The sequence below is a fragment of the Oncorhynchus masou genome, chromosome 31 (assembly GCF_036934945.1).
Source record: "Oncorhynchus masou masou isolate Uvic2021 chromosome 31, UVic_Omas_1.1, whole genome shotgun sequence".
NCBI classification, from domain to species: domain Eukaryota; kingdom Metazoa; phylum Chordata; class Actinopteri; order Salmoniformes; family Salmonidae; genus Oncorhynchus; species Oncorhynchus masou.
Genome location: NC_088242.1, coordinates 90791897 through 90805834, shown reverse-complemented (window position 1 = coordinate 90805834; position 13938 = coordinate 90791897). Strand labels below are relative to the sequence as shown.

General features: G+C 42.6%; 1 protein-coding gene across 2 annotated transcripts in view; it reads left to right on the top strand.

The window, feature by feature from the left end:
* The window catches only part of LOC135524744 (prolyl 3-hydroxylase 2-like), a 101694-nt gene extending 89801 nt beyond the window's left edge, over positions 1-11893 (top strand). Inside the window, exons 10-16 of one of the 2 annotated variants that reach the window (XR_010453012.1) lie at positions 3516-3611; positions 4153-4303; positions 4850-4967; positions 9898-9973; positions 10101-10241; positions 10465-10853; positions 10914-11893. Coding sequence is in view for 1 of the 2 variants with exons in the window: in XM_064952531.1 (XP_064808603.1) it covers positions 3516-3611; positions 4153-4303; positions 4850-4967; positions 9898-9973; positions 10101-10241; positions 10465-10566 (684 nt within the window). In the remaining variant the exon portion in view is untranslated. Of the gene's footprint in view, positions 1-3515; positions 3612-4152; positions 4304-4849; positions 4968-9897; positions 9974-10100; positions 10242-10464 lie in introns of both variants that reach the window. The other variant, XM_064952531.1, reaches the window with a different exon arrangement.
* The last annotated feature ends 2045 nt before the right edge of the window (positions 11894-13938 follow it).

Below are 13938 nucleotides of genomic sequence, written 5' to 3'. Positions count from 1 at the left end.
AGTGTCCCCAAAATGACACAAATGTTTTACCATTAATTCCTATAGGACACAAAAACACAACCAAAACAAACAGCAAATTTTGCAACAAATGTGTAAAGTCACAAGCTTGATGTAGTCATTGAGTGCTATAAATATGGGAACAAACACTTAACTTTTTACTACTTGAATACACATATAAGTTAATTTGTCCCAATACGTTTGTCCCCCTAAAATGTACTATGTACAAAAAGTGATGCAATTTCTAAATGGTTCACCTGATCTGGATGAGAATACACTAAAAGTAAATCTGACAGTCTGCACTTTAACCTCGTAGTCATTGTTTGAATTCCAATCCAATGTTTAGAAGTATAGAGCCAAAAAAAGAACAAATCCTTCATTGTCCCAATAATTACGGACTGCACTGTATGTATACCATGCATTCAGAAAGTATTCAAACCCCTTGACTGTTTCCACGTTTTGTTATGTTACAGCCTTATTCTAAAATTGATTAAAAAGATTAAATATTAACACACAATACCCCGTAATGACAAAGCTAAACTGGTTTTTAGAAATGTTTGCAAATTTATACAAATTAAAAACAGAAATACCTTATTCACATAAGTATTCAGACCCTTTGCTATGAGACTTGAAATTGAGGTCAGGTGCATCCTGTTTCCAATGATCATCCTTGAGATGTTTCTACAACTTGATTGGAGTGCACCTGTGGTAAATTCAATTGATTGGACATAATTTAGAAAGGCACACACTTGTCTATCTATATAAGGCCCCACAGTTGACAGTGCATATCAGAGCAAAAACCAAGCCATGAGGTCAAAGGAATTGTCCGTAGAGCTCCAAGACAGTGGAGGCACAGATATGTGGAAGGGTATCAAAAAAATGTCTGCAGGATTGAAGGTTCCCAAGAACACAGAGGCCTCCATCATTCTTCCATGAAATGGAAGAAGTTTGGAACCACCAAGACTCTTCAAGATTATCTGGTCTGATGAAACCTAGATTGAACTATTTGGCCTGAATGCCAAGCATCACGTCTGGAGGAAACCTGGCACCATCCCTACGGTGAAGCATGGTGGTGACAGCATCATGCTGTGGGGATGTTTTTCAGCGGCAGGACTGGGAGACTAGTCAGAATCGAGGCAAAGATGAAGGGAGCAAAGTACAGAGAGTGGCTTTGGGGCAAGTCTCTGAATGTCCTTGAGTAGCCCAGCGAGAGTCCGGAATTGAACCCGATCAAACATCTCTGGAGAGACCGGAAAATAGCTGTGCAGCAACGCTCCCCATCCAACCTGACAGAGTTTGAGAGGATCTGCAGAGAAGAATAGGAGAAACTCCCCAAATACAGATGTGCCAAGCTTGTAGCGTCATACCCAAGAAGACTTGAGGCTGTAATTGCTGCCAAAGGTGCTTCTTCAAAGTACTGAGTAAAGAGTCTGAATACTTACAGTTGAAGTCGGAAGTTAATACATTTAAACTCAGTTTTTCACAATTCCTGACATTTAATCCTAGTAACAAATTCCCTGTCATAGGTCAGTTAGGATCACCACTTTATTTTAAGAATGTTAAATGTCAAAATAATAGTAGAGAGAATTATTTATTTAAGCTTGTATTTCTTTCATCACATTCCCAGTGGGTCAGAAGTTTACATACACTCAATTATTATTTGGTAGCATTGCCTTTAAATTTAACTTGGGTCAAGCGTTTCAGGTAGCCTTCCACAAGCTTCCCACAATAAGTTGGGTGAATTTTGGCCCATTCCTCCTGACAGAGCTGGTGTAACTGAGTCAGGTGTGTAGGCCTCCTTGCTCGCACACGCTTTATCAGTTCGGCCCACACATGTTCTATAGGATTGAGGTCAGGGCTTTGTGATGGCCACTCCAATACCTTGACTTTGTTGTCCTAAAGCCATTTTGCCACAACTTTGGAAGTATGCTTGGGGTCATTGTCCATTTGGAAGACCCATTTGCGACCAAGCTTTAACTTCCTGACTGATGTCTTAGAGATGCTGCTTCAATATATCCACATAATTTTCCTACCTCATGATGCCATCCATTTTGTGAAGTGCACCAGTCCCTCCTGCAGTAAAGCATCCCCACAACCTGATGCTGCCACCCCCGTGCTTCACGGTTTGGATGGTGGCCCTTCGGCTTGCAAGCCTCCACCTTTTTCCTCCAAACATAACGATGGTCAAAATGGCCAAACAGTTCTATTTTTGTTTCATCAGACCAGAGGACATTTCTCTAAAAAGTATGATCTTTGTCCCCATGTGCAGTTGCAAACCGTAGTCTGGCTTTTTTATGGTGGTTTTGGAGCAGTGGCTTCTTCCTTGCTCGTTTTACTGTGGATATAGATACTTTTGTACCTCTTTCCTCCAGCATCTTCACAAGGTCCTTTGCTGTTGCTCTGGGATTGATTTGCACTTGTTTGCACCAGAGTACGTTCATCTCTAGGAGACAGAACGCGTCTCCTTCCTGAGCGGTATGACGGCTGCATGGTCCCATGGTGTTCATACTTGCGTACTATTGTTTGTACAGATGAACGTGGTACCTTCAGGCGTTTGGAAAGTGCTCCCAAGGATGAACCAGACTTGTGGAGGTCTACACTTTATTTTCTGAGGTCTTGGCTGATTTCTTTAGATTTTTCCATGATGTCAAGCAAAGAGGCACTGAGTTTGAAGGTAGGCCTTGAAATACATCCACAGGTACACCTCCAATTGACTCAAATTATGTCCGTTAGCCTATCAGAAGCTTCTAAAGCCATGACATAGTTTTCTGGAATTTTCCAAGCTGTTTCAAGGCACAGTCAACTTAGTGTTTTGTAAACTTCTGACCACCTGGAATTGTGATACAGTGAATTATAAGTGAAATATTCTGTAAACAATTGTTGTAAAAATGACTTGTCATGCACATAACCAACTTGCCAAATCAATAGTTTGTCAACAAGAAATTTGTGGAGTGGTTGAAAAACAAGTTTTAATGACTCCAACCTAAGTGTATGTAAACTTCCGACTTCAACTGTATGTAAATTAGGTATTTAAGTTTTGTATTTAAAAAAACATTTTTTTTTACAGAAATTAGTCAAATTCAAAAACCTGTTTTTGCTTAGTCATTATGGGGTATTGTGTGTACATTGATGAGGGGGATAAAACATTTTTTAAATAAAGCTGTAACGTATCAAAATGTGGAAAAATTCAAGGGGTCTGAATTCTTTCCAAAGGCACAGTTGACAGCATTTGGATTATTGTTATAGTGCTATTTATTTTAATTGGAATCGTGCCTGTATTTCAATATTTCTTCCTTTTTAAATGTTGTATTATTTGTGTACTTGTTTGATGTTGTATTGCATTGTTCGGAGCTAGTAACATAAGCATTTCGCTGCACCCGCTATAACACCTGCTAAACTGGGTACACCACCGATAAACTTTGATTTGTGTTTTAACATGTTTACATTTTACATCGTCATTGACACGTTATCATTGTAATGAGTGCAGGGGTTTATGCGTCTCTGTGTTTGGTCCACAGACTATCACTATGGCAGGAGATGGATACAGAGGGAAGATGTCTCCTCACACACCCAACGAGAGGTTTGAGGGAGCCACTGTGTTAAAAGCCCTGCAGGTAAGCAAGCTTCTATACAGAGAGACACATTGGAGGAGATAAAAGGAGCCTCCGTTTGAAACCAGATAGTAATGATTACATTATGAACACTTAACACTTCATTTGTATTTGCCCTTTTGATATAATAATCTCTCAGTAACAGTCTTTTCTTGACGTTATCAAAAGTCACTCTTTCAGTACCTTAGTGGGCAACTAGTGAATATTTTCAGTTGCTTCTCAGACAACATGTTGAAGTGAATGTTTATACCATGTTTCTACTGTGTTTTACCATGTTTCTACTGTTCTACCACGTTTCTACTGTGTTTTACCATGTTTCTACTGTTCTACCACGTTTCTACTGTGTTTTACCATGTTTCTACTGTTCTACCACGTTTCTACTGTGTTTGACCATGTTTCTACTGTGTTTTACCATGTCTACTGTTCTACCACGTTTCTACTGTGTTTTACCATGTTTCTACTGTGTTTTACAATGTTTCTACTGTTTCTACTGTGCTTCTGCTGTGTTTTGTTCTACAATGTTGTTACTGTGTTTTACCTTCAGTACGGCTATGAGGGCCGTGTCCCTCTGAAGAGCGCTCGTCTGTTTTATGACGTCAGCGAGAGGGCAAGGCGCATCATCGAGTCTTACTTCCTGCTCAACTCAACACTTCACTTCTCCTACACACACCTGGTGTGCCGTACTGCCATCACAGGTGAGCCACATGTTCGATATTGCAGGCATATGTTAAATGATTGATCGACAAATCACCTTGCATCATACATAACTTATTTAATTATTTATAGATCAGTCACAATTTACCCACAATGCATCACATAATTGATGCTCTCAAACATGCCCGTTGATTATTGTATCAATATATCTGTTGTTGAGTTCCTGCCCGACCTAGATTTGCAGGCATTGCATCAATCAATGGTTGCGTTCCATGTCATTGACGGTGCTGTGGAGCATCAGATGGCTGTATCCTTTGATATAGCTGACGTGTTAAATACCAATCCAGGCGTTGTAGGATCTGACATGCGTCTGCAATGTAGTCGGGTAGGAACTTGACCCATATCAAACTTTCCTTATAGTGTCATATAACTTTGAACATCATGTGAATTTCAGCATGTTGGTTCAGTCAAATTTGGTTTGTTTGCCTCTGTGTAGATTAAGTAAACTTAGTCTGTTTGGTGTTAATAAAGTTGATCTCTGTTTGGTTCTGTTTGGTGTTAATAAAGTTGAGCTCTGTTTGGTTCAGGGCAACAGGACCATAGAAATGACTTGAGCCATCCCATCCACGCTGACAACTGTCTGTTAGACCCAGAGGCCAACGAGTGCTGGAAAGAAGCACCAGCCTACACCTACAGAGACTACAGGTTAGTGCTTATACCTTAAGCAATAAGGCCCGAGGGGGTGTGGTATATGGCCACTATACCACGTCTAAGGGCTGTTCTTAGGTACACCGCGTTGCTTCGTGCCTGGACACAGCCCTTAGCCGTGGTATATTGGCCATATGTCACAAAACCCTGAGGTACCTTATTGATATTATAAACTGGTTACCATCGTAATTAGAGCAGTAAAAATAACTGTTTTGTCACACCCGTGGTATAACGTCTGATATACCACAGCTTTCAGCCAATCAGCATTCAGGGCTCGAACCACCCAGTTTATAATGCATCTTAGGGTTGAAGCTCAAATCAAATCAAATTTTATTTGTCACATACACATGGTTAGCAGATGTTAATGCGAGTGTAGCGAAATGCTTGTGCTTCTAGTTCCGACAATGCAGTAATAACCAACAAGTAATCTAACTAACAATTCCTAAACTACTGTCTTATACACAGTGTAAGGGGATAAAGAATATGTACATAAGGATATATGAATGAGTGATGGTACAGAGCAGCATAGGCAAGATACAGTAGATGGTATCGAGTACAGTATATACATATGAGATGAGTATGTAAACAAAGTGGCATAGTTAAAGTGGCTAGTGATACATGTATTACATAAGGATGCAGTCGATGATATAGAGTACAGTATATACGTATGCATATGAGATGAATAATGTAGGGTAAGTAACATTATATAAGGTAGCATTGTTTAAAGTGGCTAGTGATATATTTACATCATTTCCCATCAATTCCCATTATTAAAGTGGCTGGAGTTGAGTCAGTGTCAGTGTGTTGGCAGCAGCCACTCAATGTTAGTGGTGGCTGTTTAACAGTCTGATGGCCTTGAGATAGAAGCTGTTTTTCAGTCTCTCGGTCCCAGCTTTGATGCACCTGTACTGACCTCGCCTTCTGGATGATAGCGGGGTGAACAGGCAGTGGCTCAGGTGGTTGATGTCCTTGATGATCTTTATGGCCTTCCTGTAACATCGGGTGGTGTAGGTGTCCTGGAGGGCAGGTAGTTTGCCCCCGGTGATGCGTTGTGCAGACCTCACTACCCTCTGGAGAGCCTTACGGTTGAGGGCGGAGCAGTTGCCGTACCAGGCGGTGATACAGCCCGCCAGGATGCTCTCGATTGTGCATCTGTAGAAGTTTGTGAGTGCTTTTGGTGACAAGCCGAATTTCTTCAGCCTCCTGAGGTTGAAGAGGCGCTGCTGCGCCTTCTTCACGATGCTTGTCTGTGTGAGTGGACCAATTCAGTTTGTCTGTGATGTGTATGCTGAGGAACTTAAAACTTGCTACCCTCTCCACTACTGTTCCATCGATGTGGATAGGGGGGTGTTCCCTCTGCTGTTTCCTGAAGTCCACAATCATCTCCTTAGTTTTGTTGACGTTGAGTGTGAGGTTATTTTCCTGACACCACACTCCGAGGGCCCTCACCTCCTCCCTGTAGGCCGTCTCGTCGTTGTTGGTAATCAAGCCTACCACTGTTGTGTCGTCCGCAAACTTGATGATTGAGTTGGAGGCGTGCGTGGCCACGCAGTCGTGGGTGAACAGGGAGTACAGGAGAGGGCTCAGAACGCACCCTTGTGGGGCCCCAGTGTTGAGGATCAGCGGGGAGGAGATGTTGTTACCTACCCTCACCACCTGGGGGCGGCCCGTCAGGAAGTCCAGTACCCAGTTGCACAGGGCGGGGTCGAGACCCAGGGTCTCGAGCTTGATGACGAGCTTGGAGGGTACTATGGTGTTGAATGCCGAGCTGTAGTCGATGAACAGCATTCTCACATAGGTATTCCTCTTGTCCAGATGGGTTAGGGCAGTGTGGTTGAGATTGCATCGTCTGTGGACCTATTTGAGCGGTAAGCAAATTGGAGTGGGTCTAGGGTGTCAGGTAGCGTGGAGGTGATATGGTCCTTGACTAGTCTCTCAAAGCACTTCATGATGACGGAAGTGAGTGCTACGGGGCGGTAGTCGTTTAGCTCAGTTACCTTAGCTTTCTTGGGAACAGGAACAATGGTGGGCCTCTTGAGGCATGTGGGAACAGCAGACTGGTATTGGGATTGATTGAATATGTCCGTAAACACACCAGCCAGCTGGTCTGCGCATGCTCTGAGGGCGTGGCTGGGGATGCCGTCTGGGCCTGCAGCCTTGCGAGGGTTAACACGTTTAAATGTTTTACTCACCTCGGCTGCAGTGAAGGAGAGACCGCATTTTTCCGTTGCAGGCAGTGACAGTGGCACTGTATTGTCCTCAAAGCGGGCAAAAAAGTTATTTAGTCTGCCTGGGAGCAAGACATCCTGGTCTGTGACTGGGCTGGATTTCTTCCTGTAGTCCGTGATTGACTGTAGACTCTGCCACATGCCTCTTGTGTCTGAGCCGTTGAATTGGGATTCTACTTTGTCTCTGTACTGACGCTTAGCTTGTTTGATAGCCTTACGGAGGGAATAGCTGCATTGTTTGTATTCAGTCATGTTACCAGACACCTTGCCCTGATTGAAAGCAGTGGTTCGCGCTTTCAGTTTCACGCGAATGCTGCCATCAATCCAAGGTTTCTGGTTAGGGAATGTTTTAATCGTTGCTATGGGAATGACATCTTCAACGCACGTTCTAATGAACTCGCACACCGAATCAGCGTATTCGTCAATGTTGTTATTTGACGCAATATGAAACATGTCCCAGTCCACGTGATGGAAGCAGTCTTGGAGTGTGGAGTCAGCTTGGTCGGACCAGCGTTGGACAGACCTCAGCGTGGGAGCTTCTTTTTTAGCTTTTGTCTGTAGGCAGGTATCAGCAAAATGGAGTCGTGGTCAGCTTTTCCGAAAGGGGGCGGGGCAGGGCCTTATATGCGTCGCGGAAGTTAGAGTAACAGTGATCCAAGGTTTTTCCGCCCCTGGTTGCGCAATCGATATGCTGATAAAATTTAGGGAGTTTTGTTTTCAGATTAGCCTTGTTAAAATCCCCAACAACGATGAATGCAGCCTCCGGATAAATGGTTTCCAGTTTGCAAAGAGTTAAATAAAGTTCGTTCAGAGCCATCGATGTGTCTGCTTGAGGGGGGGGGATATATACGGCTGTGATTATAATCGAAGAGAATTCTCTTGGTAGATAATGCGGTCTACATTTGATTGTGAGGAATTCTAAATCAGGTGAACAGAAGGATTTGAGTTCCTGTATGTTTCTTTCATCGCACCATGCCTCGTTAGCCATAAGGCATGCACCCCCACCCCTCTTCTTACCAGAAAGGTGTTTGTTTCTGTCGGCGCGATGTGTGGAGAAACCCGCTGGCTGCACCGCATCTGAGAGCGTCTCTCCAGTGAGCCATGTTTCCGTGAAGCACAGAACGTTACAGTCTCTGATGTCCCTCTGGAATGCTACCCTTGCTCGGATTTCATCAACCTTGTTGTCAAGACTGGACATTGGCAAGAAGAATGCTAGGGAGTGGTGCACGGTGTGCCCGTCTCCGTAGTCTAACCAGAAGACCGCTACGTTTCCCTCTTTTTCTGAGTCGTTTTTTTGGGTCGCTGCATGCGATCCATTCCGTTGTCCTGTTTGTAAGGCAGAACACAGGATCCGCGTCGCGAAAAACATATTCTTGGTCATACTGATGGTGAGTTGACGCTGATCTTATATACAGTAGTTCTTCTCGGCTGTATGTAATGAAACCTAAGATGACCTGGGGTACTAATGTAAGAAATAACACGTAAAAAAAAAAAAAAAAAACTGCATTGTTTCCTAGGAACGCGAAGCGAGGCGGCCATCTCTGTCGGCGCCGGAAGCTCTGGTCCAAGGCTAAGCTGCTTCCTAACTACACTGAACCAAAATTGAAATGCAACATGCAATAATTTCAGATTTTACTGAGTTACAGTTCATATGAGGAAATCAGTCTATTGAAATAAATTCATTTGGCCCTAATCTATGATAATCTACAGATATGCATCTGTTGGTCACAAATACATTTGTTTTTAAAAGGTAGATGTGTGGATGAGAAAAGTAGTCGGTATCTGAAGAGACCACCATTTGCAGTGCGACACATGTCCTTTGTGTATGGTTTGATCAGGCTTTTGACTGTGGCCTGTGGAATGTTGTCCCACTCCTCTTTAATGGCTGTGTGCAGTTGCTGGATATTGGCAGGAACTGGAAAATGCTGATGTATATGTTGATCCAGAGCATCCCAAACATGCTCTACGTGTGACATGTCTGGTGAGTATGCAGGCCATGGAAGAACTGGGACATTTTCAGCTTCCAAGAATTGTGTACAGATCCTTGCAACATGAGGTGGTGGCGGCGGATGAATGACACGACAATGGGCCTCAGGATCTCGTCATGGTATCTCTGTGCATTCAAATTGCCATCAATAAAATGCAATTGTGTTAGTTGTCTGTAGCTTATGCTTGCCCAAACCATAACCCTACCACCAACATGGGGCACTCTTGTTCACAATGTTGACATCAGCAAACTGCTCGCCCACATGACGCCATACATTTTTGAGAAATAAGCTTCTTTTTTTGCATTGTGTTGTGTGGCAAAACTGCACATTTTAGATTGTCTTTTTATTGTCCCCAGCACAAGGTGCACCTGTGTAATGATCATGCTGTTTAATCAGATTCTTGATATGCCACACCTGCCAGGTGGATGGATTATCTTGGCAAAGGAGAAATGCTCACTAACAGGGATATAAACTAATATTTGTGCACAACATTTGAGAGAAATGTACTTTTTGTGCATATGCAACATTCCTGGGATCTTTTATTTCAACTCATGAAACATGGGACCAACACTTTACATGTAACATTTATATTTTTTGTTCAGTATACATTGAAATCTACTCATGCTGCCAATGGCACCATACTATACCATTACCTAGTGTTCAATAAGCATGGCTATTATACATTTCTAATGGTTTTCATTGTGTTCTCAGTGCTCTGTTGTACCTGAATGGAGACTTTGAGGGCGGGGAGTTCATCTTCACAGAAATGGATGCCAAAACAGTCACAGTGAGTCCTCTCCCAAGAAGGGACACTTTTTGTTGGCTGTATTTCCTGACATTTTTATTGGTCTTACTATCTAACCCTTTCTTTGTACTTCAGTACTGACCGTGATCTCCTCCTCCTCCTCCCCCAGGCTCAGGTGAAGCCAAAGTGTGGTCGTATGGTGGGCTTCTCGTCCGGAGGGGAGAACCCCCATGGGGTGAGGGCAGTCACCAGGGGGCAGAGGTGTGCCGTGGCCCTGTGGTTCACCTTGGACCCCCTCTTCAGAGAACTGGTAAACTGTCATGATGACCCCATCTATCATAATATCTTCCATAGTGACACATATAGAGGATAGTACATCATGCTATGTATATTATTGCTTTTTTATTTAGGAGTATGTTTATTGGTATTTATTTAGGAAGATGTTTATTGGTATTTATTTAGGAAGATGTTTGTATCGTAATACATTGTTCCTATTTTTTCTCCCCCCCCCCCACCCCCCCTCTCTCCTCCAGGAGCGTCTACAGGCTGATGAGGTGGTGCAGGCATTGGACAACCAAAGCAGCCAATCAAAGTGGGACACGAGCCTCAACATCAACCCCAAAGATGAGCTGTAGTAGCCAACCAACACCCAGCTCTGCATCCCCCAAATCTTTATGTCTATTTATTTAATGAAGTTTGGATCAGAACAATTTTATTTTTGTACTGTTTGATGTGCAAGGTTATATCGTTGTTGTTCTTAGTTTTGTTGTCGTCTTGGCTTTAGTGTTGTTGTGATTTTTATTTCTGTAAATGCCAGTACTTGAGTTCCCATTTGGGTCTTAGTTTTTCTCTGTGTTGGGTTGAAACCCAGTCGTTGTACCTCACACTTTAAAGTTTCAGGTCACTTCCAGGTCACTTCCAGGTCACTTTGTGATAAACTTTAAAGTTCCAGGTCACTTTGTGATGAACTTTAAAGTTTCAGGTCACTTCCAGGTCACTTTGTGATGAACTTTAAAGTTCCAGGTCCCTTTGTGATTCATATACAAGGTTGTTTCAATACCACCCTGTCCTACATATGTCCAGTTTTTACTGCACTGTGAACCAGCCAAAGAGAAGAAAGCCAGTTGACATTGTTTCTCTCTGTTAGAAAAAATAAATAAAAAATGTCTGTTTATAACATTTAAAACATGCACTCATAAAACAATATTTCTTTCAGGCGGTGTGAACACAGTACATGTTTATCTATTTATTCATTGAATTATTGTATTGAATATGCATTTACCGAGTGAAAGCTGTCGGGCATTATTTTTACAAACAGGGAGCTATAATCCTTTTCAGTGACGGACAGTAATGTCTGATCTTATCTGTCCCGACTTGATGTGCACTTCCTGTTTGTAGTGTGATAAAGACGTCATCCCTTCCTAGCTCTGGTCCATGACGTTAGTGCTTCTTACTAGTTTTAGCAAGCCTTAGTAACGCCTTGGACCAGAGCTAATCCCTCCGTTCAGTGTAATCGAACACAGAGTAAGATAACTGTTTACAAGTTAGCTGACACAATGGTGTGTTTTAAAGATCGACAGCTGCTATTGCAATTGTCGGCATTTTATTATTAGAACCTTTTTAATAAAAGATGTAATTTATTCCTGTTTAAAGGAATGATTATTTTAATGTGGCGTAACGTGTCCTTTCAAAACGTCCTCATTTCATGGGTAACAATAGACAGGCAGGCACATGCACTGTTATAGTCCAATGGAAAGAATGGGCCTTGTGTGTACTGTGATATTTCAATGATACAACTGCTAACTAAATGTAACTTAGCATTTTAAGTTAATAGAGTAGGGTTTTAGCTTATCTTTTGATAGGGAGGATGGCCACTTGTGTCTAACTAATATTTAAATATGAATTGCTGTAGCCATCTCTTTTGTTGTAATGTGTACTTATAAATTAAAAAGACAATACTGCATAAAATAGTTTCAACTGTGTGCTTTATTTGGGAATGTGTACATTGTTTACAGTTTGTCAACACATTTTAAATAGGTTCAGTTAACAAACATTTAGAGAAGTGGTTTTGGAAAAATGTATTTGAAAATCTAAATATGAATATGACAGCAGTAAATCATTAAATCCTTCAAAGTACTGACTGATTAAACTAAACTTTTTCTATACTGAAGAAAAATATAAACAACATGTAAACTGTTGGTCCCATATTTGATGAGCTGAAATAAAAGATGCACGAAATGTTCCATACGCACAAAAAGCTTATTTCTCTCATATTTTGTGCACAAAATTGTTTACATTCCTGTTAGTGAGCATTTCTCCTTTGCCAAGATAATCTATCCACCTGACAGGTGTGGCATATCAAGAAACTGATTCAACAGCATGATCATTACACAGGTGCACCTTGTGCTGGGAACAAAAGGACACTAAAATGTGCAGTTTTGTCATACAACACAATGCTACAGATGCCTCATGTTTTGGGGGAGCGTGCAATTGGCATGCTGACTGCAGGAATGTCCACCAGAGTTGTCAGAGAATTTTATGTTCATTTCTCTACCATATGCAGCCTCCATCGTTTTAGAGAAACCTCCTCAGGGAAGCTCATCTGCGTCCTCACCAGGGTCTTGACCTGACTGCAGCATCTGTACACAGTTCCTGGAAGCTGAAAATGTCACAGTTCTTCCTTGGCCTGAATACTCACTAGAAACATCCGCCATAAGGCAGATGGCACAGCCATTGAAGAGGCGTGAGACAACATTCCACAGGCCACAATCAACATGCTGATCAAATCTATGCAAAAGTGATGTGTCGCGCTGCATGAGGCAAATGTTGGTTACACTGGATACAGTCCTAGTCTGGGTTTTTCTGATCCAAGTCACAACTTTTTTTTAGGTATCTGTGACCAACAGATGCATATTTGTATTCTGAGTTGTGAAATCCATAGATTAGGGCCTAATAAGATTATTTCAATTGACTGATTTCCTAATATTGTATGAACTCTAACTCAGTAAAATCTTTGAAATTGTTGAGTTTATTTTTGTTCAGGGAAATTACAAATGATAAATACATTATCGAGCCATCTTTCTTTTTAAAACTAACATTTATAGTCATCTATGTCACTACTATAAATTAATAAACGCAAGAGTAAACTTAAAAACACTTCAATTTAGGGTTCGATTCAATCCGTATCGCCAAAGTTGAATCTAGCCCTTAAAGTTATTATGGTAACAGTAAATCAAATCAAATCAAATGTATTTATATAACCCTTTTACATCAGCTGATATATCAAAGTGCTGTACAGAAACCCAGCCTAAAACCCCAAACAGCAAGCAATGCAGGTGTAGAAGCACGGTGGCTAGGAAAAACGTCCTAGAAAGGCCATAACCTAGGAAAAAACCTAGAGAGGAACCAGGCTCTAAGGGGTGGTCAGTCCTCTTCTGGCTGTGCCGGGTGGAGATTATAACAGAACATGGCCAAAATGTTCATCAATGACCAGCATGGTCAAATAATAGTAATCACAGTGAACAGGTCAGGGTTCCATAGATGCAGGCAGAACAGTTGAAACTGGAGCAGCAGCACAGCCAGGTGGACTGGGGACAGCAAGGAGTCATCATGCCAGGTAGTCCTGAGGCATGGTCCTAGGGCTCAGGTCCTAGAAAGAAAGAGAGGATTTGAGAGAGCATAGTTAAATTCACACAGGACACCGGATAAGACAGGAGAAATAAGAGCAGCAATATGGCTACCCACACTGGGACTGTCTACTCAGACTGAGACTGCCTACTAGACCTGAGACGACAGCCTGCTGGCCCTGAGACGACAGCCCGCTGGCCCTGAGACGACAGCCCGCTGGCCCTGAGACGACAGCCCGCTGGCCCTGAGACGACAGCCCGCTGGCCCTGAGACGACAGCCCGCTGGCCCTGAGACGACAGCCCGCTGGCCCTGAGACGACAGCCCGCTGGCCCTGAGACGACAGCCCGCTGGCCCTGAGACGACAGCCAGCAACATCAGG